The 27,404-nt window shown below is 35.0% G+C and overlaps 2 protein-coding genes across 2 annotated transcripts; one reads left to right on the top strand and one right to left on the bottom strand.

Annotated features, from left to right (window-relative positions):
* LOC141437202 (uncharacterized) lies at positions 1–1,743 on the top strand (the record flags this gene model as incomplete). Its single annotated transcript, XM_074100458.1, is given in 2 exon segments — positions 1–458; positions 609–1,743. Coding segments are annotated over 2 exon segments (1,263 nt in total), but the record flags the coding sequence as incomplete, so codon positions are not given.
* Positions 1,744–1,812: 69 nt separating this feature from the next.
* Positions 1,813–4,605, bottom strand: LOC141437384 (uncharacterized). The gene is made up of 3 exons (XM_074100704.1): positions 4,157–4,605; positions 3,276–3,546; positions 1,813–3,081 (listed from the first exon to the last, which is right to left on the bottom strand). The coding sequence occupies exons 1-3, from the start codon at positions 4,334–4,336 to the stop codon at positions 1,835–1,837; spliced, it is 1,698 nt and encodes a 565-aa protein (XP_073956805.1). The 5' UTR covers positions 4,337–4,605; the 3' UTR covers positions 1,813–1,834.
* Between the last annotated feature and the right edge of the window lie 22,799 nt (positions 4,606–27,404).

Raw genomic sequence — 27,404 nt, 5'->3', positions numbered from 1 at the left:
GGCTATTTGACAACATTAAAAATATACCCCAAATTATGGTCATCCTACAAGATAAAGGCATAAAATAACATATTTCACTTTATTTTAGACAAAAATATATATATATTTTGCATATTTCGCGAAACAAAATATAGAATTTGTTTCAACTTTATCTGTGATGGTCAACGCTCCGTGATTGGTTAAAACTTTTGTGACGTCACATGCTAGTAAACAAAGCTTCCTTGACTGAGAGTAGTAGTAGTTTGCGTTTTACGGGCATTTTAAAGCAGTTTTTGGAAAATCTCGCAACTTCTAGCAATTCTAGCATTCATATTCATTTTGAATCTTAAAATGGAGACAAATTTTGTGCGAGCTGATAACACCAACCTACCCAAGATAGATGCGTTTATGGTCGCACGTTTCTTTAAGAATAACGCTGATTACTATGCTGCGGAACTTAAAAACGTAAAAACAGCAGTGTAAGTACCCCATAGACATTATTTATTTACAAACCTTCATGTAATTAAGCATAATAAAAGTTCAAGTTTTGTAAAATCTAATTTTAGGTTATGTTGTTCGTAAATTTGATGTAAATTCTCTTTGTCATGACCTTTGCCTTTGTTTCACAGGTCTGCCAGGGAATCATATGGTGACGATGCGATTGGGTATGTCCAACTTCACCGAGAGCGTGGAATTTGCACAGTTAAGTGTAAGATGTGCCCAGAGCACAAAGTACGAGCCAAAGGATATAATGTGACATTGACTGTTGACGAAAGTGACTGTGAAATAATTAGCTGCGAGTGCCACGACTGTGCAGCTTCAGCCGGAGGATGTAAGCATGCAGTAGCTTTTTTGATGTGGGTCCATCGTCGCACTGAGGAACCTTCATGCACTTCCATTGAGTGTTATTGGAAGAAGTCCACGTTATCCAAAGTAGGGACTACGATGAAGTATATTACTGTGCAGCAGATGTCCAAAAAAGAAGTACCACACCGACCAAGTTCGTCTGCATTATATGATGAATTTATTACTGAAGCCAAAAAGAGAAAAATTGATAACTGTGAGTTATTAAAATACCAAGATGATTTTAGACACAGTGGCATTATGAAATATTCATTGCACTGTTTACTATTAGATCAAACTCCAGAAATCAAAAACAATGTAGACAAGCTTATTGACTTGATGAAAACATCATTCACTGTAACTGCAATAAGTATGATCGAAGAAGCAACAAGGGGGCAGAATAAAAGCAGCTTATGGTATGAGATGCGATATGGCCGTATCACAGCATCAAAGGCACACGAGGTTAGTGTTTGCCATACACCAGATGGGTCATTGGTGGCCACTATAATGGGTGCAAAAGTACCTGATACAGCAGCGATGAAGAGAGGCAGAAATTTGGAGCACTCTGTCAGAAAGACAGTAAGTAAAAATTTAAAAAAAAAAATCAGTTTGTGTGGGCTTTTTGTATGCAAAGACCATCCCATGATCGCAGCATCTCCTGATGGCTTAACAAAGGATGCCATTATAGAAATTAAATGCCCTACCAAGGCAAAAGCCAAAGAGAATTATTTAAAAAATGGAATTATTACAACTAAATATAAGGCACAGGTGCAACTGCAAATGTATGCAACTGGTATCAAAAAGTGCTATTTTTGTGTTGCTGACAGCAAATTTGAAGAGACGAGGAAAGTAGAAATTGTGCTAGAAAATTATGATAGTGAATATGTTAGGAATTTAGTAAAAAAGGTACTAATTTTCTGGAAAAAAATGTCTATCCTATTTTGTGTTGTAACACCAGTGTGTGTGATGATAAAAAAAAAAATTCCTTGTTTTAATTTTTTTTTATTTTATATTATTTAATAAGAGAATTCTGTAAATTAATAAGAGCACATGCAATGATAATGATATGGTCAAGAACACGAAGTATGTTATTATTAATCACTGAATGTTGCTTGAGCATATGAAATTCTCTTATACGCCTGATTGTGCGTTCAATATGAATTCGCAAACTAGCGATTATCTTAGTTTGTCGAACTTCTGTTTTTGACAATTTTTCACCAGTGCTTACACTGGGTGGCCTTAAAAGTTTCATGGCCTTTTCATGAAGTTTCTGCTCAAGGTGTTTGAAGCCTCTGTCCGCCAAGATACAACTTCCTATTTGTAATTCATCAAGAAATTTACTGTTTTCAACTATAGTAACATCACTTGTTCTACCCCCAAACCCCTGAGAAATAAAATTAATCAAACCATTAGGTGTGCAGGATATTAAATACTTTACAGTATTCCCCTTTTTGTAGTCCGACCATGTCAGTGCCTGATAAACAGCTTTTGATGGTTTTTGTATATCAATTTCTAAACAATCTATGATACAGCTGACATTATGATAGTTATGTCTGAATGCAATAGGAAGGTTCTTTTTTATTAACTTTTTATCCAACTTTACAATAAATGGTTTTAAAAAACTACTTATTATAGGTATGTTTACTAAAAATAGTTTACTGGCATAAGATAATGACATTCCAAAATTATCCTCTAGTTCGGAAAACGTAGTGTTCATTCTAATTTTTTTCAAACATAGTAAAATATATTCTATTTTTATATTTGTGTGTTTATGCAATAACTGAATTAAAAAATAACATTCTTTGGAAATACCAACATACAACAAAGGTTTTTTTTCAATTAAGCGCACAGTATTTTTGAGACGCTGCAATTGTTCAATATTTTCATTGGTATTTGTGACACTGTCAGAGTCAGTAACCCTTGATGATGAAGTGGTTACAAACGGTGATGAATGGCCACTTTCAAAATAAGAAATATCACTATCAGATTTTTCCTCTTCAAGGGCAATATTTCTCTTCGCTCTTTTGACAACTCCCGTCTGTGATGGTTTTCCATGGCAAGGAACTATTTTAAAAGGTGAAGTCAAACGAGAAGTCGTAGTCACTTTCAATGGTGACGTGGTAATGCTTTTACTTTGGCATATTGTTTGGATGGCCTTGCTCCTATAATGCACATTTCGTTTTATTCTTGCTTGAACAGTTTTTTCTGCAGTAATGATAGAGTCTGTAACAGTATCTTTGTCTTGAGTTCGTAGTATTTCTGAAAAGATTAATATTTAAAATTAGTAACTTCATTTAAATTTTTTTTAAAGGCACTTGAAATTAAGAATTGTATTGAATAAGCAAAACAACTTTTCTTTTATACTTACACTTATGGTATGGCCTATATTTGAATTACATAAACTTATTTCTACTTTGACATTAAAATTTGTTTTAAATAGATAAGTATCATACCTTCTGGCTTAATAATTTCTTGCACTATATCATCATCTTTTTTTAAGCTTTCCTTTTGGGTTTCAGTCGCACTTTGGCTTTGCAGACATTCTCTGACAAGCTCAATTCTTTTCCTTTTAAGAAAAACTTCTTGAGCAGATTCATCATCAGACAACAATCTTTTGCGATCCTTTTGACAGTGAAATTTAGATGGCACAGCCTCATTTGTTAGAAGTATTTTCTTACTGAAGCCCAATTTATGCTGCATGTAGTTAGTTGTGTCTTTTTCCATCTGAAATTTAACATCATTTCTGATATAGGTAGCCACTATCACACACTATCTTTGAAATAAATTTTTGGTAAAAATTTCATGCTTGTATTATACAAGCTTTTTCTGCTGACTACTTTTTGTTGACTGTACTTGCATTGCCACCCAAACTACATTTGCATATGTAGGTACCAAATTTCAAGTCGATGATGTCATTAACTGTTGAAGAGTTCCGTCCTGCGGAGATGATCCTGGCTGGACTACCAGGATGTGACTACCAGATTATTGTATTGTCACGCAATTTACATAAGTATACCAAATTTCAAGTCAATCCAACTACTGGAAGTTGGTCAAATTTAACTTGCAAGATTTGATTTCAGACAGACAACGGGACAAGTGAAACTAAATAAAAGCTTGTTAAAAGACAGCATAGCTAATGACAAAAAACATAGTTAAACAACATAATACAAAAATATTTGAAATCCTAGAGCAAGCCTAGAGCGTGTTGTTCTGCAATGTAGGGTGAAAAGGATCATTCTGACTACAAGTGGTTAAGACTAAAATATGTACTTATTTAATGAAAACCGATATGTTTAGGTACTCTTTGGTATGTATACAGTTAATCGATACTTACATAAAAATGATCTTCACACATAAAGACGTTTGAATGTGATGAAATTTCATTTGGGTCCCTTCGAGCTAACTGTAGCCACATTTTTCGCCTTTTTCGATTCGTTGGTACAGAAACAAACAATTTTTGTGGATTCCTTAAAGACGTATTTGTACATTGTGGCACTACACACCATTTATACATAATGATATAAAAAAATGTTGAAGAAAATCGATGAAACTCACTTAATATGCACTATTTAACAGAGGTTAGGAATTTGTTTACTGGCATGTGACGTCACACATGTCAGGTGCTCGGCGCCATTACAAAAACATCGTTTTTCGCGCGGTTCTGAAAATTTAAACTTTAATATTGATTTTTACTCATAATACAGTAAATTTTCCGGAAATATTAATGAAAATGTCTTATTTTGTAACAAAGAATAGATTACCATGACTGTCCAAAATAGTCAAATAGCCTATTTACGATTAAGTTTTAAAAAAAAACAAATGTTAAGTTTTAATTTTAATTAAGTGGGACCATGATGATCCAATTACTGGTGAATTATAGAACCTCTGTTTTTAATATTATCGCCGGTTCTGGGCCACACACTGTATTTGGTCTATGATATAATACATACAATAATTCGAAAAAATATTGTAATGTTGCACATTGTATGACATAGACTGTCAAAATAAGAGATGTTTGAGGTGTAAATATCAACTGACGATAGTGTATTGGGCAAAATTTCGCAAGGTCTTGTCTTTCTTTGTCTTTAGTAATTCAGGACATGCTTTGGGCGTGGATCTATATAAATGTATCGTAGTTCTAATCGATCGATGAACTTGACTTGTCATAATGCTTATCTATATTTCGCTATTTGTGTTCGAGTTTCGGTTATTTATTATATCTTCGTTACTTACATCAGAACAAGTTGAACAAGAAAGAAAGAGTGGGATGGTTGGACCATGCGAATAAGATTGAGTCACCGCCTAATACATTCAATAGCAGAGTTGAATTCACAAAACAAGTGCAAAAGAAAACCTAGTTGTATATTCATATTACGGTAAAACTTACCCAGAGATGATTCAACGAATTCGGTTAATACAGAAATACGAAGTAGGTAAGTACTGACTAAGTACTAATTGAATGAAAGTAACTCAGACCATGGTAGCGATAACCTAAATTGAAGGCTATTTAGAAAAAGCAGAGAGATTATCATAATACATACATATATATAGATATTTTTTTATTCTGGGACGCCATAACTGGTTTTGTTCCCATGTCCTTGGTATTTCGACCTAAAGTGCATATTGAAATAAACCCGTTTCGTTTAGGTATATATATGATAGATTTATGAAATTATAATGAACCCATACATCAAATGTCTAGATTATATAGTAATGGGTTGAGTCACGACTGCTTTTTGTTGTGCCTGATATAATAGCTTCATTAGTTATAATTATTTACGACTATCATTGCATTATTAGATTCGTATCATGAATTAAAGCACTTTATGTTGTTGAATATCACTTTACAATCTATTGATATATTTTGATATATTTGATATATTTTACAACATACAATCAGTCAATCGAAACCGAAATTAAGGTTGTCGAAGAAGGTTTAAAGTTTATGACAAGAACTTACATAGAGATACAATAACTTAGTGCCTACATTTTTGAGCCGTTTGGGGTAGAAACCATGGGTCCTTGGGGTTTGAGTGCTTTTAATATTTATAAATCATTGTCATCCAAATTAATTACGGCTTCGGGTGACCAGAGGGCTGGCTTTTTCTTAGCACAAAGATTAAGCATTGCCATACAGCGTGGTAGCAGCTGGCAGTGATTTTGGGCAGCTTTTTTATTTATAATTTTAGTTTGTATATAGTTTTAGTTACCTTTATTTTGTTTTATAATAAATATAATATACTATTTTCTTATAATAACTTGGATTAATTACTACGCCTACTTCTCAAGATAATTACGTCTACTTTAGACGTCAATTGTATTTTGCAACTGCCTGACTGGACGTGGAGTTGGCATCATGAGTCTTATGCTTGCTTTATGCTTGTAGCACTAACGTTGTCTAGCACTTAGTGCAATAATGCTAACCTACTTAAATGGAACATGTACCTAGCTTTCTTTGTTACGCTTAGACTCTATGCGTCGGTTTTAGTCTTTAATTATTAGTATATATATTGTGGACCAAGTGATAAATTGGTCATTATTCATAATGCCCGGGCATTCGCTGCGCTCGTCGTCGCACCTAACTTCCGATAGAATAAATCAGACTTCAGCTAGCCAAGAATCAGTTGTAATCAAAATGCCCAACGATACAAATACAAATACAAATATTCTTTATTGCACACCATAAAGCAGTACAAACAACTTATGATATAAACACTTAGATTCAGGGTAGACAATAGGCGGTCTTATCGCTTAAAAGCGATCTCTTCCAGACAACCATTTGGGTACAAGAAATTATGTGATTACAAAAATAGGTGGCGGAAACAGAAACAGAAAATAATAACAAACAAAAAATCAATAATATTAAATTCATCATGTAGCATTATTCATAATGCCCGGACAATGTGATAAATACTGAAGTTTATATAATTATTATCACTTTGCCTGGTATAGCTTGTCATTATTATAATGCCCGGGTATATGCATAATTACCTTATTAATCACTTTGTCCATGACATATATAATTATTATATATTAGACAATATAAGAGAATACGAATATAAGAGAATACGAATTTACTCTTTTGTAATAACATGTAATTTCCACACTTTGATACGGTATTATAGTAATTTATAGACTTTTGGAATTCAGTGATTGTCGGCCCGTGAAACGGAAATTATTCCGCTATTGCACACCCAACTTGTATTCAGAGCTGAGTTGCATATCTACTTGATATTAGTTCAAACTAATAGTTGTGAAATTGTGCTTACCTAGGATTACAGTACCGACGAACAGACTAAGGGTGACTATGGTGAACGTGGAGAACCTCTGAAACAAGACAACAATAATCTAAAATTTTACTTCTATTTACACATACCTATTTTAAAAGCAAAATACTTATTTGGCTAATTACTTAACTTTTTCTCATGTTTTTCTATGAGAGCGATTATATAGGTAATGTGAGTTTTTAGGTATTTGGAAATTGTAACATAATCTTCTACCATGTCAACAAAAATGTGCCCACGTAAATCAAATAAAATAAACGCTTGAATAATGAATGACCCAGGTGCAGTTTTGTCCTAGTTGGCTCGTAGTAGCTTTAGGGGGCCTACCTCCTTCCTGATGCCCGGGAAGATAGCGAGGAAGGCGATGTAGAGCGTGAGCGCAGCCACCAGCAGCGCCAGCGCCGGCACGTCAGCCGCCACCGCCGTGCGGTTGTGGTACGCGTACAGGGTCGGCCCGCCTTCCTCGCGGAATGCGTCGAACCAGCCCTTCATCGCTCACCCAGCCTGCAACCAAGGGAATAACACAATCAGCATATTTAATTTTATTTCTGACTAGCTTAGGCCCAATCGACTCTCAGACGTGTTTTACTTAAAAAACTTCGTTCAGGCTCAAACTCGAATTCCTAAAGGCGTTTTCTCAGAAATATTGTCGATCTACGTCAATTGTTTGCCCCCGGAAACCCCTACTTAGCAACTTTCATCGTCTATGTTTTTTTCCTCTACAGGTTGTAATTTTCAATTCGATTTATATGTTTTTTTGTATATGCAGTTTTGGTTTTGGTTCTGTTTTGGATTTCTTTCAAAATAATGAAAACAGGATGACAAGACGAGACATATCATATTTTATATCATTTCGATAAACTTGCGAGGTATACTGCTCGCAGAGCCACTAAGTAGTTGTATATTGTGCTTTGGGTTCATTCATCATTATGAATAAAATTATTGAAACCACAAGAAATAAACTGGAAGTGCAAAGCTGCATAACATTCGCAGAGCTTATTTTAGACTTGTCTTACCTTACTTAGGCAAGCCCATCTTATTAAGTCTTTTTGAATTCATTTAAACGCATACCAACCTGTAATAAATAACACTAGTATACAGACTAGAACCTCGTTCAACGTGAGCTCGCAGCATTTATGTATTAAAACTCGTTTGTATTAAATGATTATGTCTAAACATTAAAACCCACGTTAACTATGCTTAAAACTATTAAATAAAAAATGATAATTCTTAATTGCTGAAATTCATCAAACTATAAGGATTAGGTATAATTTGTGACCTAACACATAGCTCAGAGCAGTATGTGTATGCTCGAGGGTGTAATTCATCTTAGTCTAAGTAAGTGAGTGTGGGCATTAATCTTGTGATTATTAAATTAGTATTTAGTGGTGCAACAATAAGGTAATCTAAGTGCTAAATATTATCTTACACTTGGCTTCGTTACTTGTTCTACAATGCTAATTAGATGAGACTCGTACTTGACACGAATAGCGATCTTTAGTCTTTAAACGATAATGCACCGGTATGATTGCATGCTATTCATATTAGTACCATGGAAAATGCACAAGTTGCCGCAAAAATCAAGAAGGTTTTTACCCAATAGTGGCTTATGGAGACTAATTTAATTAAAGTACTTAAAATTTACATCTTACATACACTATTCTCGTATAATGTATTTCTAGACAGCGACATTCTACCTTTTTGAGATATAATTTATCTCAGAAAATGCAAAATCTCACGTGTTACCTTTTGCCAAATCTAAACACACATAAGTTATATGCCAACGCTTGATTGTAGGTACCTAAGTATTTTAAAATACATGTGAAATAAATATTGCAAAATAACTTATTGAGACAAAGACTTGTTCCAAGTGAGAAAGGTCATTATCGAATATAAAACATTGTTGCATTAATGTCAATCAAAACAATAAAGTTGAACGAGAGTGCCAAAACATTGTTCAGTCATGTAGCGTCATTGTTGAGAGGTTGCGTTGAAGGCAACGTGAAAGCTTGTTCGGCGCCGCCGCCGCTGAAAGCTCGGGACTTAAATCTTACTTCAAATCACGTGACGGTGAGTTCTACTAATGTTCCTAATCATTCCATTCTAAATTAATCTAGTACCTAATTCTGTTAATAAATATGAATTAATATAGTTTATAAGGAGTATACGTGACAATGAAACGAATGAGCGACTGGGAACACTGACAATACAAAGAAGATCAGAGGCCATATACTCCATTTAATTTAAGGTTTGAATTAACGGTCAAATTGTAACACATGTTTCTAGGTATTTTGAACACAAATGGACTAAAAATAGCTACAGTACAGGTACATTTATCAGCGGTAAGTATTTACTGTTTTTAGTATAGAAGTTAACAATTTTTAACAGTTTCGTTGTTTCATTTAAAAACGTGTGCAAATTTTACCGTTAAGTTTCAAATGTTAAAATAAATGGTGTATACTATAGTGTCTAACGCGCTGACATTCACGATCGCAATCGCCATCTCTTTCTACCCTCGTCTTATACCGTGAAACAGAAACAAGTGTTGAAAACGATTGTAACTCCAAGTGTCTTAGACAATAATAAGGCTTAGATCGTCTTTGTATTATCTTTGTTCCTAGTAGTTCATTTGTTTCATTAACATGCCTACTCCATTTAAACTACGTTAATTCATATTTGATTGAAGTATTCATATTTATTAGTTGAGATTTATATATTATCTCAGTAAGATAAGTTCCAAAGCACACCGTAATAAAATGGAAGATACATTAGGGGAGAACGATTGAGATCGAGGTGACAAATGAGGGTGATATCAAGTGGCAACCTTGGTTGGAGCCAGTGGTTGCAACACCGCCGCCTCCGGGAAACGGATACGGCTGCGCTTTATGGTGCACGCGGCTGGTAATAATTATAATAAAATGCCGTTCGTGACGACTAAGTAATGCATTATTTGCGTAACATGTTATTGTTCGTATACTTAGTTTCAAGTTGAGGAGAATTAATGTGAACGTTATGATGGCCTTTGAATCTTTGATGTGTTGTAAATATTTTTTTCCTTTTTTTAGTATCGCTTATAGTTTCGCCATGTTTGTCCGTTTGTCTGTCTGTCTGTCGCGGGTAAGCTCAAAAACCGTTAGTACTAGAAATTTGTAATTTGACATGAATATACATATCAGTCACGCCGACAAAGTGGTACAATAAAAAAAAGTAAAAAAAAAAATATGGTACCTCCCATAGACGTAAAGTGGGGGTGTTTTTTCTCAACTAACCCTATATTGTGGGGTATCGTTGGATAGGTCTTTTAAAACCATTGGGGGTTGCTAAGACAATTTTTCTATTCAGTGATCTGTTTGCGAAATATTCAACTTTAAAGTGCAAATTTTCATTGAAATCGAGCGTTCCCCCCTCTAAAATGTAAACTGTTGGGTGGAAAAATTTGAAAAAAATCAGAATGGTAGTAAATATATCAAATTTACAAGGAAAATTAAAGCGGCTAAGATTGCTTGAGAACTATTAGTAGTTTAAGAGTAAATAGCAGCCTAAGGTATAAAATATACCTAAACTTGGAAGATTCAGTACACAATACGAAATCCTTAGAAAAATATTATTTGATTTTTTCGTAATGGCTACGGAACCCTATCCTGGGCTTGTACGACACGCTCTTGGCCTTATCTCCATACCGAATTCCGTTTAAATCGGCTCAGTGCTTTAAGCATGAATCTATAAGGCATTCGGGCTTTACAATATCTATTCAGCTATTAGTTCATGTGTACTAAGTATGCATTGTTACTCTAAGCAGTAAGTATAAGTAGGTACTTATAGTAGGTGCGACTTATTATTTATTAATAGCTAGGTGCATACATATATTGTACATGCTTGTAAGTACATTAGTATTTAATGAATAGTCCATGATTTATAGTACATTGTTCAACAAGGGACTAAAACAAGCCATAATGACACGAGATATTTATATAGCCACCCGAGCAGAGCGATCGCATTAAACACTCTACTTTTCACTTTGGATGCAAGGAAAAAAACAACGTTTTGTTGAAAATTACAATATTACTTTTAAAAACGTACGCTGGACTAATGGACATATTTTATTGTTTATGAAGTGACGCTTTAAATGCTTGCATATTTAGCCAACAGTCTCAACATTGAAAACTATTTTAAAACTAATTGAACTATGCATAATAAAATGAATTAATGCTTGACGACCGGATGGCTAAGTGGTTAGAGCACCTGACTACGAAGCTTGAGGTCCTGGGTTCGAATCCCGGCCGGGGCAGATATTTGTGTGAATAACACGAATGTTTGTTCTCGGGTCTTGGATGTTTAATATGTATTTAAGTATGTATTTATCTATATAAGTATGTTTATCCGTTGCCTAGTATCCATAGTACAAGCTTTGCTTAGTTTGGAACTAGGTCAATTGGTGTCAAGTGTCCCATGATATTTATTTATTTATTTATTATTTAATATAATTGATAATATTCATATTCGTATCATTAATCGTGTTTCACGCAATTAAATCGTGTTTTTTTAAAATATTTTTGCACAGTTGTCATTTTGAGGTTATTTCCACGCCCTAAAAATCTCTCATTCACAAACACCGTGATTGGCTGTTTACGGGGTTCCAACGTAAAATAAAAAAAATCTTTAATCTCTAGAGATTAATGAGGAGCTTTAGTCCCAATATGCATGCAGAGATTAAAGTAACATTTTAAGAGCATGAGAAGTGAAAACCATATTATATTTTTTAAGAGTCATAAAATTAGGAATAACTTTTCGTGTGCTTTGTCCTGGATCAGTCCAAAATTTTAGGCTATCTTTTGTATTTTCATCTTAATCTGCGTTATTTGATATTTGAAACAAAGGAGGCTAGAATGAAGGTTTGAATTAAACCTTTTTCAGGCATACACAAAGATTCGATTTTAATCGCTTCACAATATGGAACAGAATCGATTGAATTTGTTAAAGAATGATCAGCTTTTAAATTAGTCCTTTAAGAGTTAGAAGTATGAAAAATCTATAGTTCATTTTGTTTTTCACTAGGGTTCCGTAGCCAAAATGGAATAGTTTCGCCATGTCTGTCTGTTTGTCTGTCCGTCGCGACGTTGCTCAGAGGCAAGCAGTCCTAGAAAGCTGTAATTTTGCACGGATATATGTAGCAACTATGCCAAGAAAATATAACAAATAATAAAAAAAAATTTTTTTGGTACCGCCCGCGCGCCCGCACATAGACATAAAGTGGCGGTGATTTTTTTTCTTATAGTGTGGGCTATTGTTGGATAGGTTTTTCAAAATCATTGTGGTTTGTGATGTCGATTTTCCGATTCAAAGCTAAAGCTATTCTCCTAAAGCTAAAACTGCTGGTTTTAAAACAAATATAAAAATCGTGACGGTGTTAAGTAAATATGTCAAACTTACAAGTATACCTAGAACGGCTAAGTTTGCTAGAGAAGTTGAGAATTCTTAGTAGTTTAAGAGTAAATAGCAGCCTAAGCAGCTAAGGTATAAAATATACCTATGCTTGTAAGATTCCAAACAAAATACAAAATTCATAGAAAAATATGACTTCATTTTATCGTGATGGCTACAGAACCCTATCTTAGGCGTGTCCGACATATTGCGGCCTAGCAAAGGTCTGCTAGATACATATGTAACTACCTGCGAACTACGTTATGTTGGATAAGTATTTAAAACATCATTGCAATTTATATACCTAAACAATTATGCTCACCCGAGAGTCCCACGACCTTACGATAGCTACGTCTATGCAACAAATGTGTATTCATGCAGCTCCTCCACCTCTACACTGTAAGAACACACAAAAACCACATAAACCCAACTATAACCACGCTACCAGATGCTAGTTCATTGATATGGACCTTCGCAAAATAACGCCCGATTCAATAAAATATATCTGAGGGCCAACCTTGTCGCTTGCATGGCTACAAATATCAGCACATTACTCCGTTTAAACTGCCAACTGGCGGCGCGATATTTTTATGTTAAGTTGTAGCCAGTTGAAACGATTTATTGACCTTTAGCTGCCCGAGTGGTCGAGTGCAGAGTCATTGACACAGATCCGTCAAGAGCCGTGTCGGAAGTGCATTGGTAAACCGCACTGCACTGCACGGCACCGGAAGCATAATCTTAAATAACCTAGCCGAGGTTACTTATAACACATTTGTATGGAGCCGGTGTACAATTTACTGAACCTATTAACCTTCTCAGAGGTGAACTGGTTGTGATTAAGGCAACGCCCTTTGCCAGTCTCTAGGGTTTAAGGCAGTATTGATTTATAAATTTCATTATTTCATAATGCGAGCCGTTTGTATTTGTCAGCAATAACTAGGTATAGCTGATACAATATTGTTGCGTAGGCGGTAAAATAAAAAGTAGGCGGGCAACCAGGATATAAGAGAATTCAAATAATTACGAAACCGTTTAGCTGAAATGGTTATATTTGGTAACTTGATTGCCAAGTAAGAACCTTTGACTAAGTATTTGATTTATCAGTGTAGTGAATCACAGACACACCTCCAATCAATCTTTTTATAGTGAGGATGTAATGTAAAGAAGCGTAGGCGAGTGTCTAATTAGAGAGTTTTTGTATTGTCTGCGTTCGAGCAACCCACTTATTATCAAGTAGATCTGCTGACGAAGATAAGCTAATTAATATCCCACGAAGCTTAAGTTATGACAGATTACATCGTTAGTGTCTTTTTAACTGACTTCAAAAGAGGAGGAGGGTCTCAATTCGATTTTTTCATCTGTATTAGTTACCTCCGATTTTTTTCTAGGTGAACCGATTATGATTATTCTCTTTTTATTTGAAAGCTTGATGGTTTTCACGTGCTGCCATTTAAATTACTTAGAACAAGATCTGACTAGTTGTTTTTGAGTTGTCGCTAATAGTATTAGCAGTTGACATTAAGCTCTTGTAACATAAATTTTTTAGACTGAAAAGCGAAAATGTCACCTACTCCAAATAACTGTGAAACTGGTAAAAAATATCTTGATAGATTTTTTTGGAGTCAGTTAAAATTTTGTATTTTTTTAGTGGAGTATAAAAGGTTTGTTTTAATAGAATATAAAAAAAGGTTAAACAAACGTCATGTGACAAACTAGATGTCTTAAAAAAGTAGTTGATATTTTGCTATGCAAAATATAATAATGCTGTTGTCTCCTTGACATTTAATTAATTGCTGAAGCATTTAATTTTTATACCTAGTGCCTTCCACGAAGATGCGTGATTTTGTCAAAATTAGACATTAATGACATTGTAATAAGAACACCGGCACGCGTCATCGTGAATGACTCTACCTATACTAAAGAACATTATTTTATATAAAATACTTCCATTAAGTTCAGTAAATATAGCTAACTTCCCAGCAGGTATGTAATCGAATCATGTAGATGGCGTTAGCATATTGATATATCGATCGGATTTGATGTAAATCAAACCAAACCCTATCGGTTAGTTCTTTGACGTAATGTGATACAGCAGTGATATGTCACGTAGCAGATAGTCATGTACTGCACATAACATCATAAAATATGTGCTTCACTTTCTTCACGCAACCCAAACGCAACCTTAACATTGTAGCTAATATAATTCGTGCAGTTACTGACCGTACACTGATCGAAAATAATTAGTTTATTTCTACTGACATAGTGCTCTAAATACCGGAGTAGCTAATAAATATTGATTAAATCGAAATTAGTACTTGATTAACATTTAAAAAGTCTTTTTTTTATGTAATAGCAGACAAATGAGCAGACGGTTCACCTGATGTTAAGTGATTACCGTCACCCATAGACATCCGCAGCACCATCAGGACTGCAGATACGTTGCCGGCCTTGCAAGAAATGGTACACTCGCTTTTTGAAGGAAGCCATATCGTAAAGAGTTGGAAAAACCTCGGCCACCAACTGTTCCTTAAATGACACGTGCGAGTGTCATTGGATATGTTTCCAGTGGTATACCTTTACTTGCCCGAATTTCATTTGCTAGAATTTCATGTGCTATAATATTCAACCGCCATAATATTGTTTTATATAAATTCATTTGCGCTACTCATTGTTTACCATATTAATCAAATGACAGAATCTTTGTTTCCCATAATATTAATTTCAATAATTTCATTTTTCATAATCATTGTAAGCTATAAATATCACATGCCATAATGTCATTTGCCATCCATGTAAATAGTGAGTATCGGCTTATCATGTAATTTTATCTCTGTGTAGGTACCTGTTTCCTGTATCGCTTAACTATTGTTGTGTACAGTGAAGGAAATTTAATCACTACCCAGGTTGGAACCTTTGTGCTACTAATGTCATATTGACATTCCATACATCTGCTAAAGAAATCAAGACAAAAATGATTATGAAAAGGTTCCACCCTGGGACGTACTAAGATAATTTCCTTGACTGTACAGTGTTGAGTCATTGTATTGATTGTATTACTATGGGTAATTATTAAAACAATTTTATATAGGTAGAAGACACCACAGGTTCCTGTATTAATGAGACGTTAAAACTTGGTAGTTACGAGGGTAAGCACCCGGAAGCCGCGGTCGTTGCGCCCGCAGAGGGTCTCGGGCGCTGCGACCTTGCACACTGACTTTGGTCAGCGCATGGGCTGCCATGGATCCACGTATTTGTACGTTGATCGATAAAAATTAAGGAATTCTCCTACCCGCAGATAAATAAATAATAGGTGTATTATGTATTGGCCCAGGGAAGGACATGCCTAGGATAATTTTTATCCCAGAAAATGTCGTAGTTCCCACGGAATAGCCACTAATTTTTATTTTTATTTCTTCTAAATCATTGGACACGATACCAATTGACCTAGTCCCAAACTAAGCATTAGCTTGTTCTATGGAGAAACATACTTATATTTACATAAATACATACTTAAATACACTTTTAACGTTTAAGACCCGAGTAAAAACACTCGTATTATTCATACAAATATCTGCCCCGATCGGGAATCGAACCCGGGACCTCAAGCTTCATAGTCAGGTTCTCTAACCACTTGGCCGTCATTTGGTCGTCAAATCTTCACACTGAGTTGCGGGGAACAGCTAGTAACTAATAAATTAAACAATTTATGTATTCGGTTTTTATCACGTGATAGGACTATTTTTCATATAAAAGACATAAACGGGTTTAACGTTTCGGGCACCGGAGGCGAGGTAAGCGACCGAAAGATCCTTGATTAACATTTCTTATACGGTCATTAGGTATCATAAAAATTAAACAATTTTAAAGCCTGCTCAGCTATTTATAGGTCTATTCAATTATTTACGTGATCTATATAGCGCGAGAGTGAATTAAACTCATCTATTACAAGCTTTTATTTAGTTTCACCTGTTCCGTTGCGTCTGTATGTAATCAAATCTTGCAAGTTAAATTCGACCAACTTCTAGTAATTAGGTTGAATTGAAATTTGGCATATTTATGTAAATTGCGTGACAATACAATAATCTGGTAGTGACATCCTGGTAGTCCGGCCAGGATCGTCTCCGCAGGACGGAACTCTTCAACGGTTAATGGCATCAACTCAAAATTTGGTATACAAATGTAGTTTGGGTAGCAATGCTAGTAAAATCGACGAAAGTACAGTCAGAAAAAAGGTTGTAATAAAAATGATTTTTTTTAAATCAAAAACTTATTTACTAATTAAATTAAATTTTAAGGGTGAGTTGCATCAAGTTACTAGGTATAGATATAACTAATATTAAGTTAGCCGTCAAATCAAGGGGATTTGATGACTGGTCTGACATTGCTTATGGTTATAGTAGCTTGGTGCATCTCACACTTAACGTGAGTTGCACGAATGCAACGATATGCAATGTCGAACTAGCCATTAAATCCCCCTGATTTAACGGCTGAGTTGACATTGGTCATAGTTATAGTAACTTGGTATTACTCACTCAAAGCCCAGTATAGGCCAGCAAGAATAGTCATGCAAATTGCATTACATTGCGGCGCTCGATTGAGCACTTTAATCTCGTTCACTTTGCGGCGTCGCAATGAGATGCAAATTGCTCGATTTTTGTTGCAAATCTAAACTGGGGTTAAGTTTATATCTTAGTGTGAGCTGTACCATGTAAGTAACAATAAACAATGTCAGCCGTCAATTTAGTTTGATTTGACGGATGATTTACGGTTTATGGATTTACAGTGACGGTTGGTTGATTTTGTTATTTATAGTAACTTGGTGTTACTCATTCTTAGACAATTTATGAAAAGGTAACAATTGAAGCATTGGGTGCAACAGGGGCGTATTTTTACCCGACTGCGAAGAAGGAGGGTTATGTAAAATAGAGAACGCCCTTGTTGCTCGCAATGCTTCAATTATAAGAAAGACAAAATTATGGTAAAATATAAATAACTACCTTAAGTTTACTTAAAAAAATAACCGGCCAAGTACGAGTTGGGCTTGCGCACTGAGGGTTTTGTACAAAGGAGGTATCTACAAATATCTACAGTTAGCAGAACCCTGCTCGTAAGCTAAATGTACGCAGTGAGGGATTATTTTAGATTGGTTAACTGACGTAGAAAACCATAAAAACTCTTATTAGTTGTGCTACAAGAGCTTCCTTCATTCATACTAAACTTAAAGGTTCTAGGACAACCGAAAGAACCTTAGGTTACTCGGTTACGACAATTTGTATGGAAACATCTTGTTTAATGACAGTATTTGATTGCTTTAACTCAGAAATTTGATTTTTTTACTGCTCCAAGAGGTACCCTTGAGTATTTGATATTAATTCCAGATTGATTCCTCCATGCGTTCCTGAGAAAAAGGGTCTTGCAGACGGACAACTATGTGATCCTATAAAGGTTCCATTTTTAACCGACTTAAGAAAAGCTAACTTTGTTATAAAACAATGTAACTAAGTGGTGTTTGGGCTTAATGGAATCGTTGTGAGATGTACTTTGGCAACAAATCACTAAAAAGTTACAAATAAAAAAAGTAAAACCGACTCTAAAAAAATTTTTTTTTACAAAAAAAGAACCGATTACAAAAAACTTGAAAATTATTTCTACTAGCTTGAAGTCGGTGCCTCAGCACTAGCCAGCAGGAGTGATTAAAGCCCAAATATACAATACGAAGGTGAGGTAGACGACTTTAGTTCCACTCCTGCTGCAATGGCTCGTGTTGAAGCACTGATTTTAAGCTAATAGAAAAATATTTTCAAGTTTTTTGTAGTCAGTTTCATTTTTGTTAAAAATAAATTTTTGTCATATTTTATAACTGAGGTATGGAATATAACGTTTCAAACTTTCGTGATTCTCACTCATAGTCAAAATACCGTAAACGGGACTTATCACGCTATTTATAGTTGCCGAAACGTCAAGGTAAATATTACTCGTGTAAAAATAGCGTGATAAGTCCCGTTTATGGTATTTTGACTATGAGGTATAGAATCTTAAAAATTAAAATGCATTAAACGATAAAATGTCGTAGGTAGATTTTACAAATTAGGCTAATGAATGATAAATTGATTCATTCTCTTAGCGTTTCTCATTCTCATTACATTGCAGCACAGTAGCGGACTTGGATGCAACCTTTATGGGCGAATGAAGTACCGAATGCGGCCGTGCTCAGTGCTCTAGCTAAGGGGCATAGTACTTTTTCACGGCCACCAAGAGACGAGGTTAACACACTAAGGACGTCCCGGGCACCTTGCCTACAGCTCGATGACTCAGCAGTACCTACCTGTAATACATGTATGTCCACGACTCTACAGATACCATCAGTTCTGAACGCCTGAACCGCCATGATGGATAACATACATGATTGGTTGAGACAAAAAAGTTTACAAAGTGCAAATTAATAAACGGACTCGTGACAACATCCGTCTATCGTTCATTAGCGGTGTAGGTATGTAATATAAAATATAAAATTTCATGATTCTGTTTTTGCATCAATCATTTTAGTTCATTAACTTAACTAGACTTGCTTATATTCGTAGATTTTGTGGACTGATAAGTCAAATTGATTTATTCTGCAGTAGGTATGCGTTCGATACAAATTTTATGTTCATACTATTTGTTGGCATTGAGGCTGTGAAACTTGTAATTGAATAATTGTAATTGATTGAATTTCAATTTGAATCGTATTAATATACGTATATAGATATATAATAAAGTACGATACATATATCGTGACTATTGCACTTATATGTGTCTCTTACGGATTAGGAACTATTGACACGTTTTACATTGACGATGTTGAATTTCTCTTTGTCGTCTCATCTGCGTATTGACGTCGATAACATAAAATTATGGACTGTTATTTTAATTAATGATTATGAACTTAGCCAGTTGTTTTTTGTTTCATAAAATTTTGACCCAATTTTCATAAGTAACGTGCGCTTTTTAATTCCATAATTGATTAAACCATTATTTGACTTGACACGTAAAGTTCAAAAGAGTTATTACTTATATTGGCGTGTTGACCTCAATTGTTGTTTTTATGTAGGTAATGCTCGCTCACAACATTAAAGAAGGACGTTGAAATAAACTGATATAAATTACCATTTTAAATCTCAAGATCAATGGTAAGTTTAGTTTAGTTTCTCATTAGAGTATTTAATATAAATATAATCACAATCCATGATCCCATGAGGCTCCTTTGTGGAAAATTTGTTATGTCTGATATTTATGTTATCCTGCATGTGACATTTGTTTTTTTTCCATCCAGTTTACTTAAAACTTAATGTATACTTAAGTAATTTATATAAGTTCATAACATTTAGCCATTTTGTTCACTTATCGTTACAATATGGAACGATATCCTGTACAGCCTAGTCTACAAAGCAAGTGTCGTAAAGCTTTAAAATCTAAATCTCTAAAGTTTAGATGATCTGAAAGACTGGAGTCAGTTATATGGATCGGTTTACAACCTGCGCTGACCCACATGTGCAAGCGTGAACTTGACACCTCTGCCCATACTCTGTAACTATGAACGTAAGATGTACACTTAACCTCTTTCTCTGCAGAACTATGTATCTAGATAAGTTAAGTAGGGTCTCTCAGCCAACCTTGTAGTAAACAAACTTTAACATTCTCACTAGCAATAGTTTTTAACAATCCTTTATCAGGGTAATTGATTGGCAAATAATTAAAATATGCGTTAAGTAAAATTTTTGACATTGAAGGCTTGTGTTAATGAAATGGTACGACAACTGTACTTTATTGACAAACGAAAAACGGATTTAGGAACGTGCGTAGTAATAATAATTGTGTCTATTTTCAGCTGAACTTTGTGTGTATTTTTGTACCTACCGATTTTAATTTTAAACATTGAAAAAAACAAGCCGGTCAGGCAGTAACTTACTTTTTTTCTCCATCTAACCTTAATACTAGTACCTAAGTTATTTTTTTAACTTATGTAGAAATCTCACTGTTAAGTTTTTGATTGAAATATTAAATACGAGCACGACGACGCTGCGCTGTATATGTAACTACTGATAAAGAGCTATTACCTACACCTACACAGTGAAATCTTGATTAAAATACTATTGACAAAATTAAGGAACTAAATAAATTGATTATAAAATTTACTAAAATAAAGAATAGTTGTTTAAAATTAAATTACACGAGCTATTTATATCAAATAGGTTCATAAAATCAGTAAAGATTTGAAACAAAGGACTGCACGTGAATAAACATAAAGGCCAAAGCATGTTATGATCACTTCGCACTTTTGCGATATCAGAACGAGCGCAAAGTGCAATTCAGCTTATTGTTAAAGTGCCCTTGCATATTGTATTGCCGTAGTTACCTTTATTCCGGTGGCCTCTGAACTATCTGAACTTCTGCGCAAGGGCAAGTAATTCATATCATTACTTTTAAATATTGCTGATGGTGATGAATGCAGTGCAAAAAACTGTCAATGATTCAAAATTACCAAACACTTTAAGAGGAAGTGAAAAACGTAACACCACAAAGCAAAGACAGCGAGATAGTCAGATATGACATAATGTGATTGCCGTTGCCAATTCATGCGAAGAATATTATGAAAACCGTAAGCGCTTCTAATGAGTGTCTAAATAGAGAGCTAGAATAATAGCGAGATCAATCCTTGATGATTCCTATAACTTTGCCGAAGACGTGAGCGTGACTATCAATGATCACACGGACGTAGTTAATGGCTTCGCCGTGGATACCGATCCCTAATTCAGGGTCATCTATCTTGTAATGATAGAATCAACTGTATATAAGGCGTTGTGCCTGTTATTGAATATCAAACAGTAGGCCATTCCACTAGTTATCATAATACATATTTTTTCCTCGTCAGTTTGTCCTCTGTGCTAATGGATTATTCTACATACTTAGCACTTACTTATGAGAAAAAATATACTTGCATAGAGTTGTAGAAAAACAATGTTGTCCCATTGTCAAAAGATAACTATAAAGTAAGTTAGAAGATGTAACGTTAGGTTATTATCAAGAATGACATGTTGTGTGTGCTTATGGAAGTGCCGAACGAAGCTATACAGTTTATTGCCTTTCCCTTGAACAAAAAAGCTCACTGCATATTAAACAAATATTTTCATTTAAGTAGATGTGGTTTTCAAAGTTGACGGAAACAATTGACTGCTGTTAGAAAGCTTTCTGCGGTTGTTTAATGGTTTTTAACGCGATTGCCGTTTTGCCTTTGGATTTTCTTTATTTTTCATACCTGCACGGTAAGTAACTTTAGTTTAATTTAAATAAATTGCTTGTGTCACTGTTGACAGAAATGGATCGTCATCGCAGAGCGCAAGTCGTTTTTCATTATCTAGCGGCGGCGGACCGTGGGGCGTCAACGAGCTTCAAACAACTTGACTTTTGTAACATGTTCGCATTGAGTAGTGCTCTGGTAAAAACAACCTTCTCGAATGACAGCCGGTATAAAAAACAACGAGCAGCTGGTATTCAAGCCAAGGTCCTGTAATGAGATATATGAGTTAGATAGCTGCATTAACAGAATTAAGAGAATACTCAGCCCGATGTAATAGATAACGTCTGCACTCTAGTATTTATTCCTCTTGCACACTGATGTAAAATGGTTTCTTAAGCACAGTGTGGGTTTTGTGTAGGTCGAAAAGAAACTTCTTTCATGTCGGGGTCTTTCATCAAAAGCAACGGCTTAACTTTTCTAACATGAAACCACGCGTTACTTGTTTTTCATACATAACCAAGCCTTTAGAAGCCTGTCCGATTGAAGATATAAATACTAGGTAGGTAACAGTGGCGTGGCGTCAGATATTTCCGTAGTAAAGCCAAAGCAAACATCGCTTACATTTTTCATAAATGCTGTACCCTTAGTGTAATTTTCGGTTACAAAATACGTCTCGATCGCGCTCGCGTTAAAATCTCAATTTGTATGGAAACACGAACATCGCAAACGTTCCGCTAGAGGCGCTGTTCGTGTTTCCATATAAAATTGAGATTTTAACGCAAACGCGATCGAGACGTATTTTGTAACCAAAAATTACACTAAGGGCACTGAATGTCTTGTTGTCCTGTTTTGTAAATATTGGGCAAGCCAGTGGGAATCGGGTTCTATGGACGCATCGCCACTGGTAGGTAAATAATAGCATTTATATTATTGCTAAATGTTGCTAAATATTCAATTGACTATTCAAGTTTTGTTAGAATTAGGCACAACACAACGTTGAAATAAACCTGCCAAGTCAATTCTAGCATCTTTCAAAATGTTAATATGAGTGAGCATACAACTTATCTAAAACAATACCATTTCGAAATTTTATGTGTATAACGTGAGAACGTCTTTACATAATTCAAGGTGGTCAATGATACGAAAGATATCAGTGTGACTAATTATTTTATTGTCTGTTAGTTAATTGCACTGTGTAGTCAAGATTAACGTTCATGTTCAGATTGCGTGAAGCGTTTTACTCGAATTAACCAGCGAGCTAAACGGTTGGTAATCTTCGCTCGCCTCGGCCCTGCGAGAAGTGATGCGAAGTTTGATCACTGCTCACCTTCTAACACCGACAGACCTAAATCCTTCACGGACTAGAGACATTCGTTTAAATTACTCTGTGAATGTGTTCACGTCATGTGCTTGCGACTATGTATAAAACTAGAGTGCTTTAAGAGCGTTTATACCTGCTGAGCTGGCAACGTTACATTTTTGTTAGTTTTTCTCGATTATTCCATAAAAATTGAATGAAAATTAAAAATGTTGTCTGATAGAACACTTCAAAATATATAAGTTAATGTGTCTACACTTTTATATTCTTTAAAAACGAATTAATGTTTATATACGGGTTTTCAAGAAAATAAGAATAATTATTGGAGTAGACACATTAACTTGTACAATAAGAAGTGTTCTTAATTTGAAAAAAATTGGAATTGAAATAAAAAATACAAAAAGATTCCAAAAAACCAATCTTAATTTGATTGCTTAGTAACGATATCTCTTGTCCGGGTGAGCGGTTAGTTCCAATGGAGTGCCGAAAAAGTTTCTCGATGAGGGCTACGGCATAGATGTCGCTAGCGTCACTGCTTAAGTGACTAAGTAAGAAACAAACAAGCTCAGATATGAGGTGCATTAGGGGAAATTCGTGTCGGTACCGTTGACCATCAGTGGTGTAGCGGTATAGCACGCGGTACGGATTACCGAGGACCTGGGTTCGATTCCCAGTGATGGTCTTATTTTTTTGTTTTTTCTGTGCATCTATATTTCAGTTTGTATTTTTAATTTAGGTTTAACGAGATGACCGTAAAAGTAAAAATTTGGAATTGAAATAAAAAATACAAAAAGATTCCAAAACACCAATTTTAAGAAGTATTCTATCAGACAACATTTTTAATTTTCATTCAATTTTTATGGAATTATCGAGAAAAACTATCTAAAATGCAAAGTTGCCAGCTGTCAGCAGGTATAAACGCTCTTAATGGCCTACACGTGAGTGTCACGATTAAGTTATGTATTTAAGTTTTCACTTTTCAGATATTTTTCTTAATTTATGTTGAAATCGTTTATAAACCAGGCCGATTGCAATTTAATGACATGTTGAATATGATTTGACTTGACTGTTGAAAATGCAGTCAGCTCATTGTACGCGGCGCGTGCGCGGCGGTAACATTGCGCAAATCTTCAAACATCGTCATATGATAACATAGCCATGCGCCAAACCATAACATTATTTTAAGAAATTAGTACTGTGTGAGATTCTTTTATAATTTTGCGGCTTATATGCAAGTGACGCTGTAAGATGGTAGTTCTACGAGCGTTTCAACCGCTATCAGCCTCCTGTCGCTTGTACTAAATAAATGTCTCTCTCTCTCTCTCTCTCTCTCTTCAACCATAATAAAATTCGTCCCCGGGATAAGGTAGGTAGGTACACATACTTGGAACGTGAAGACGGTCTTTTATTTAACTTTATTTTATGATACCTAATCTAAACTCTGCTTTAGTATTTTGTAGCAATATTTATATTTGGAATTATGGAAGTCCGACTTTTCATTCAAGTTTTTAATTAGGCACTTACCCACTTTCAATGAACTTGGGCTTTTTTATCTTTACCCGCGGCTACAAGCGTAAATAATTAAAATTATGTGTGAAATTATTATTATTTTATTAAATTATTATTGTAAGTCATAATATATACAAAGTTATTGCTGATTTTCTATTTGTAATTTTGTAATCGAATGAATGTAACATAATTAAGTTATTATTTTACGTACGGACCTGTTGTTGTCCAATAAACATTTTCAATTTGAATAAAGCGACCTGTAGGTGAACCCTTAGCCAGCGAGCTCCAGTTTCCTAAGGCGGATCTAGTAAGTGGTTATTTTATGGGCAAACGTGAATCGAATCCGTCAAAACGACTTCCTTTAATATTTCCGCAGATTCTGGTTGTTTGTGTAGATGCTGTGCGCTGTGACGCACGGCGAGGTCGTCTAAAGGCCACGGAGCCGTCTCATGACACGCGCAGCCACTCACTCCTGTATTCACTTAAATTACTGGTTAAGTAGCATTCCTAATGGCTCATAGTGACAATATTTGGAACAAGTTTTTCTGTGACAAGGATCAAAATTATCGTCTAAATAACATATGCACATACTTGAAAGTCACCATTGTGTAGACCGGTCCCAGAAATGCATTAAAACAAAGTAAGGCATTGGTTTAATGCCTTGTTTTTTTGTTTTGTTTTAGTTTAAGCTTACAATAAGGTGAGGATCGAGAGGTATGGTATGCACCTTAAAGATTTATTCCAAATTTCATGAGTTTTGATGACGGAAAACAACCTCCGTCAGTATCATCATCATATTGGTTTATACGATTATGCGTCCTATACCAGGCTCTCTGAAATGAAAGGGCTTGGGTTTGAATTCCTAGGCGATAAGAATACTGTTGCAACTGATAAATTTATCTACATTTACACTTGAAAGCTAATATTCATTCAGGGAAAAACATAAATTAATCATTCGTAGAGTAACTCGTCGCCTACCATCAGCGAACGAGTTAGCGAAGTGATTGTGAACAATAGTCGCGCGAGAATAACAATCAGAATGATTTATCGGTGTCATCAGTCAGCAAAGCATCCGCCTGCCCAAATTGCAATTTAGCTACGGTTCAGTGACTTTTAATTCAATCATGATTCCATTACGATTGAGTGTTAAAAATTTGCCCATAACTTTATCGAGCCACGATTTGCGATTTGTAATTCAGTTTGACTAAAAAATAGTTCGGCAATTTTGCGTAAATGGTCGTGCAGGTTGAGTGAGATAGCCAAGATGGAGTAAACCAAAGGGATACCTAGCAATAGTACAATAGGAAGAGTTGACGCAACGCAAGACAATGGTTGGGAATGAGTTGTAACAAGCAACGAGACAAGCGAAGATGCATCGTTCGCTGTAGCTGGGAACTTGTAATAACCACTTTTAAAAATCATGAGTAAGTAGATGTTTGAGAGAAAGTGTTTATGACAATATTCAGTTACTATCTAAAATTAGTGCTGCAAGTAAGAGGTTACAGCACATTCGTTATAAACTAACTATGCAGACGACCGACACGGTGACCGTATAAGTTAAGCTAAGTTATACAAACGCCAAGAAGAATATCATATTTTGTGCACTATTTATAATGTATATTTCATTTACGTAAATTGTTCTTCTAAAAATGCGGACGGCTTTTAAGAGGCCTCAAGCAAGTCACAGTTTTTCATACAAACGACTATAACGTAACCCTCCAAAATTGGACGATATCGACATTTTTGTTTTCGTATTTTATCAGTCAAATAAAGCTAGGTTTAGGGGTTGTTTCACCATTCATTGATTAGCGTTAAATGTGATGCCGTCTCCGTCTATTCGAACAAAACAAATAGATGATTGGTTTTTTGGAGTTTTTTTGTATTTTTTATTTCAACTCCAAATTTGTTACTTTTACGGGTATCCCGTGAAACCATATCGAAAATACAAACTGAGACATGGATGCACAGAAAAACCAGAAAAAGAGACCAGCGCTGGGAATCGAACCCAGGTCCTCAGTAATCCGTGCTGCGTGCTCTAACCCCTACACCACCGCTGGACAGGAATCTAGACACGAATTTTTCCTATGCATACATATCTTTCCTAAAACTTATTTTGATTCGGACACACATTAAAATAAAAAAATACCGTAAGTTTTATTGCACAATGTTAAGTATAAATAATAAAATTTACAAAATGTGGTTTTGTCGTATTCTTTCTGTATGCAAAATCAAACGAAAACCTGTTTTTTAGCAAGTACCTTTACATTTAAGATCATCTTAATGATATCCTATGCTACTCATTCCATTCCTTATTCAAGGAAATCCTATTTTTTTTAATCGAATAATTTGCTTTAATTGGTTATCCATGAGGCAATATAAAGCCAGTAGATATCAGCCATTAAACGTAATGTTTATTATATTTTATTTTGTATTACACAACAAAGTGATATATTTTGGAGTTTATGTAACGAATGATTCAGACAAAAGGCTTGTTTAGCGATCGGTCGTGGACGCAAAAGGCTAGCCCATTGTAATTATCAAAGCGGCCGAAGGAGATTTGTAATATTTGTAGTAGGTATACATAGTCTGAGATCTACGACCAATTGAATTAGTAGTTGCAGCCGCACCTACTATCGCAATAGCCTAATTATACTTACTTTACAGATTATAAACGACCAGTCGTAAGTCTTTTGTTACGTATTCTAATCAAGGAATTAGTATCGACCTGATATTTTTTTAATCATAGTACCTAATCCTTCTTTTTGTGACACAG

The sequence above is a fragment of the Choristoneura fumiferana genome, chromosome 17 (assembly GCF_025370935.1).
Source record: "Choristoneura fumiferana chromosome 17, NRCan_CFum_1, whole genome shotgun sequence".
NCBI classification, from domain to species: Eukaryota; Metazoa; Arthropoda; class Insecta; order Lepidoptera; family Tortricidae; genus Choristoneura; species Choristoneura fumiferana.
This window is presented reverse-complemented; position numbering and strand designations above follow the sequence as displayed.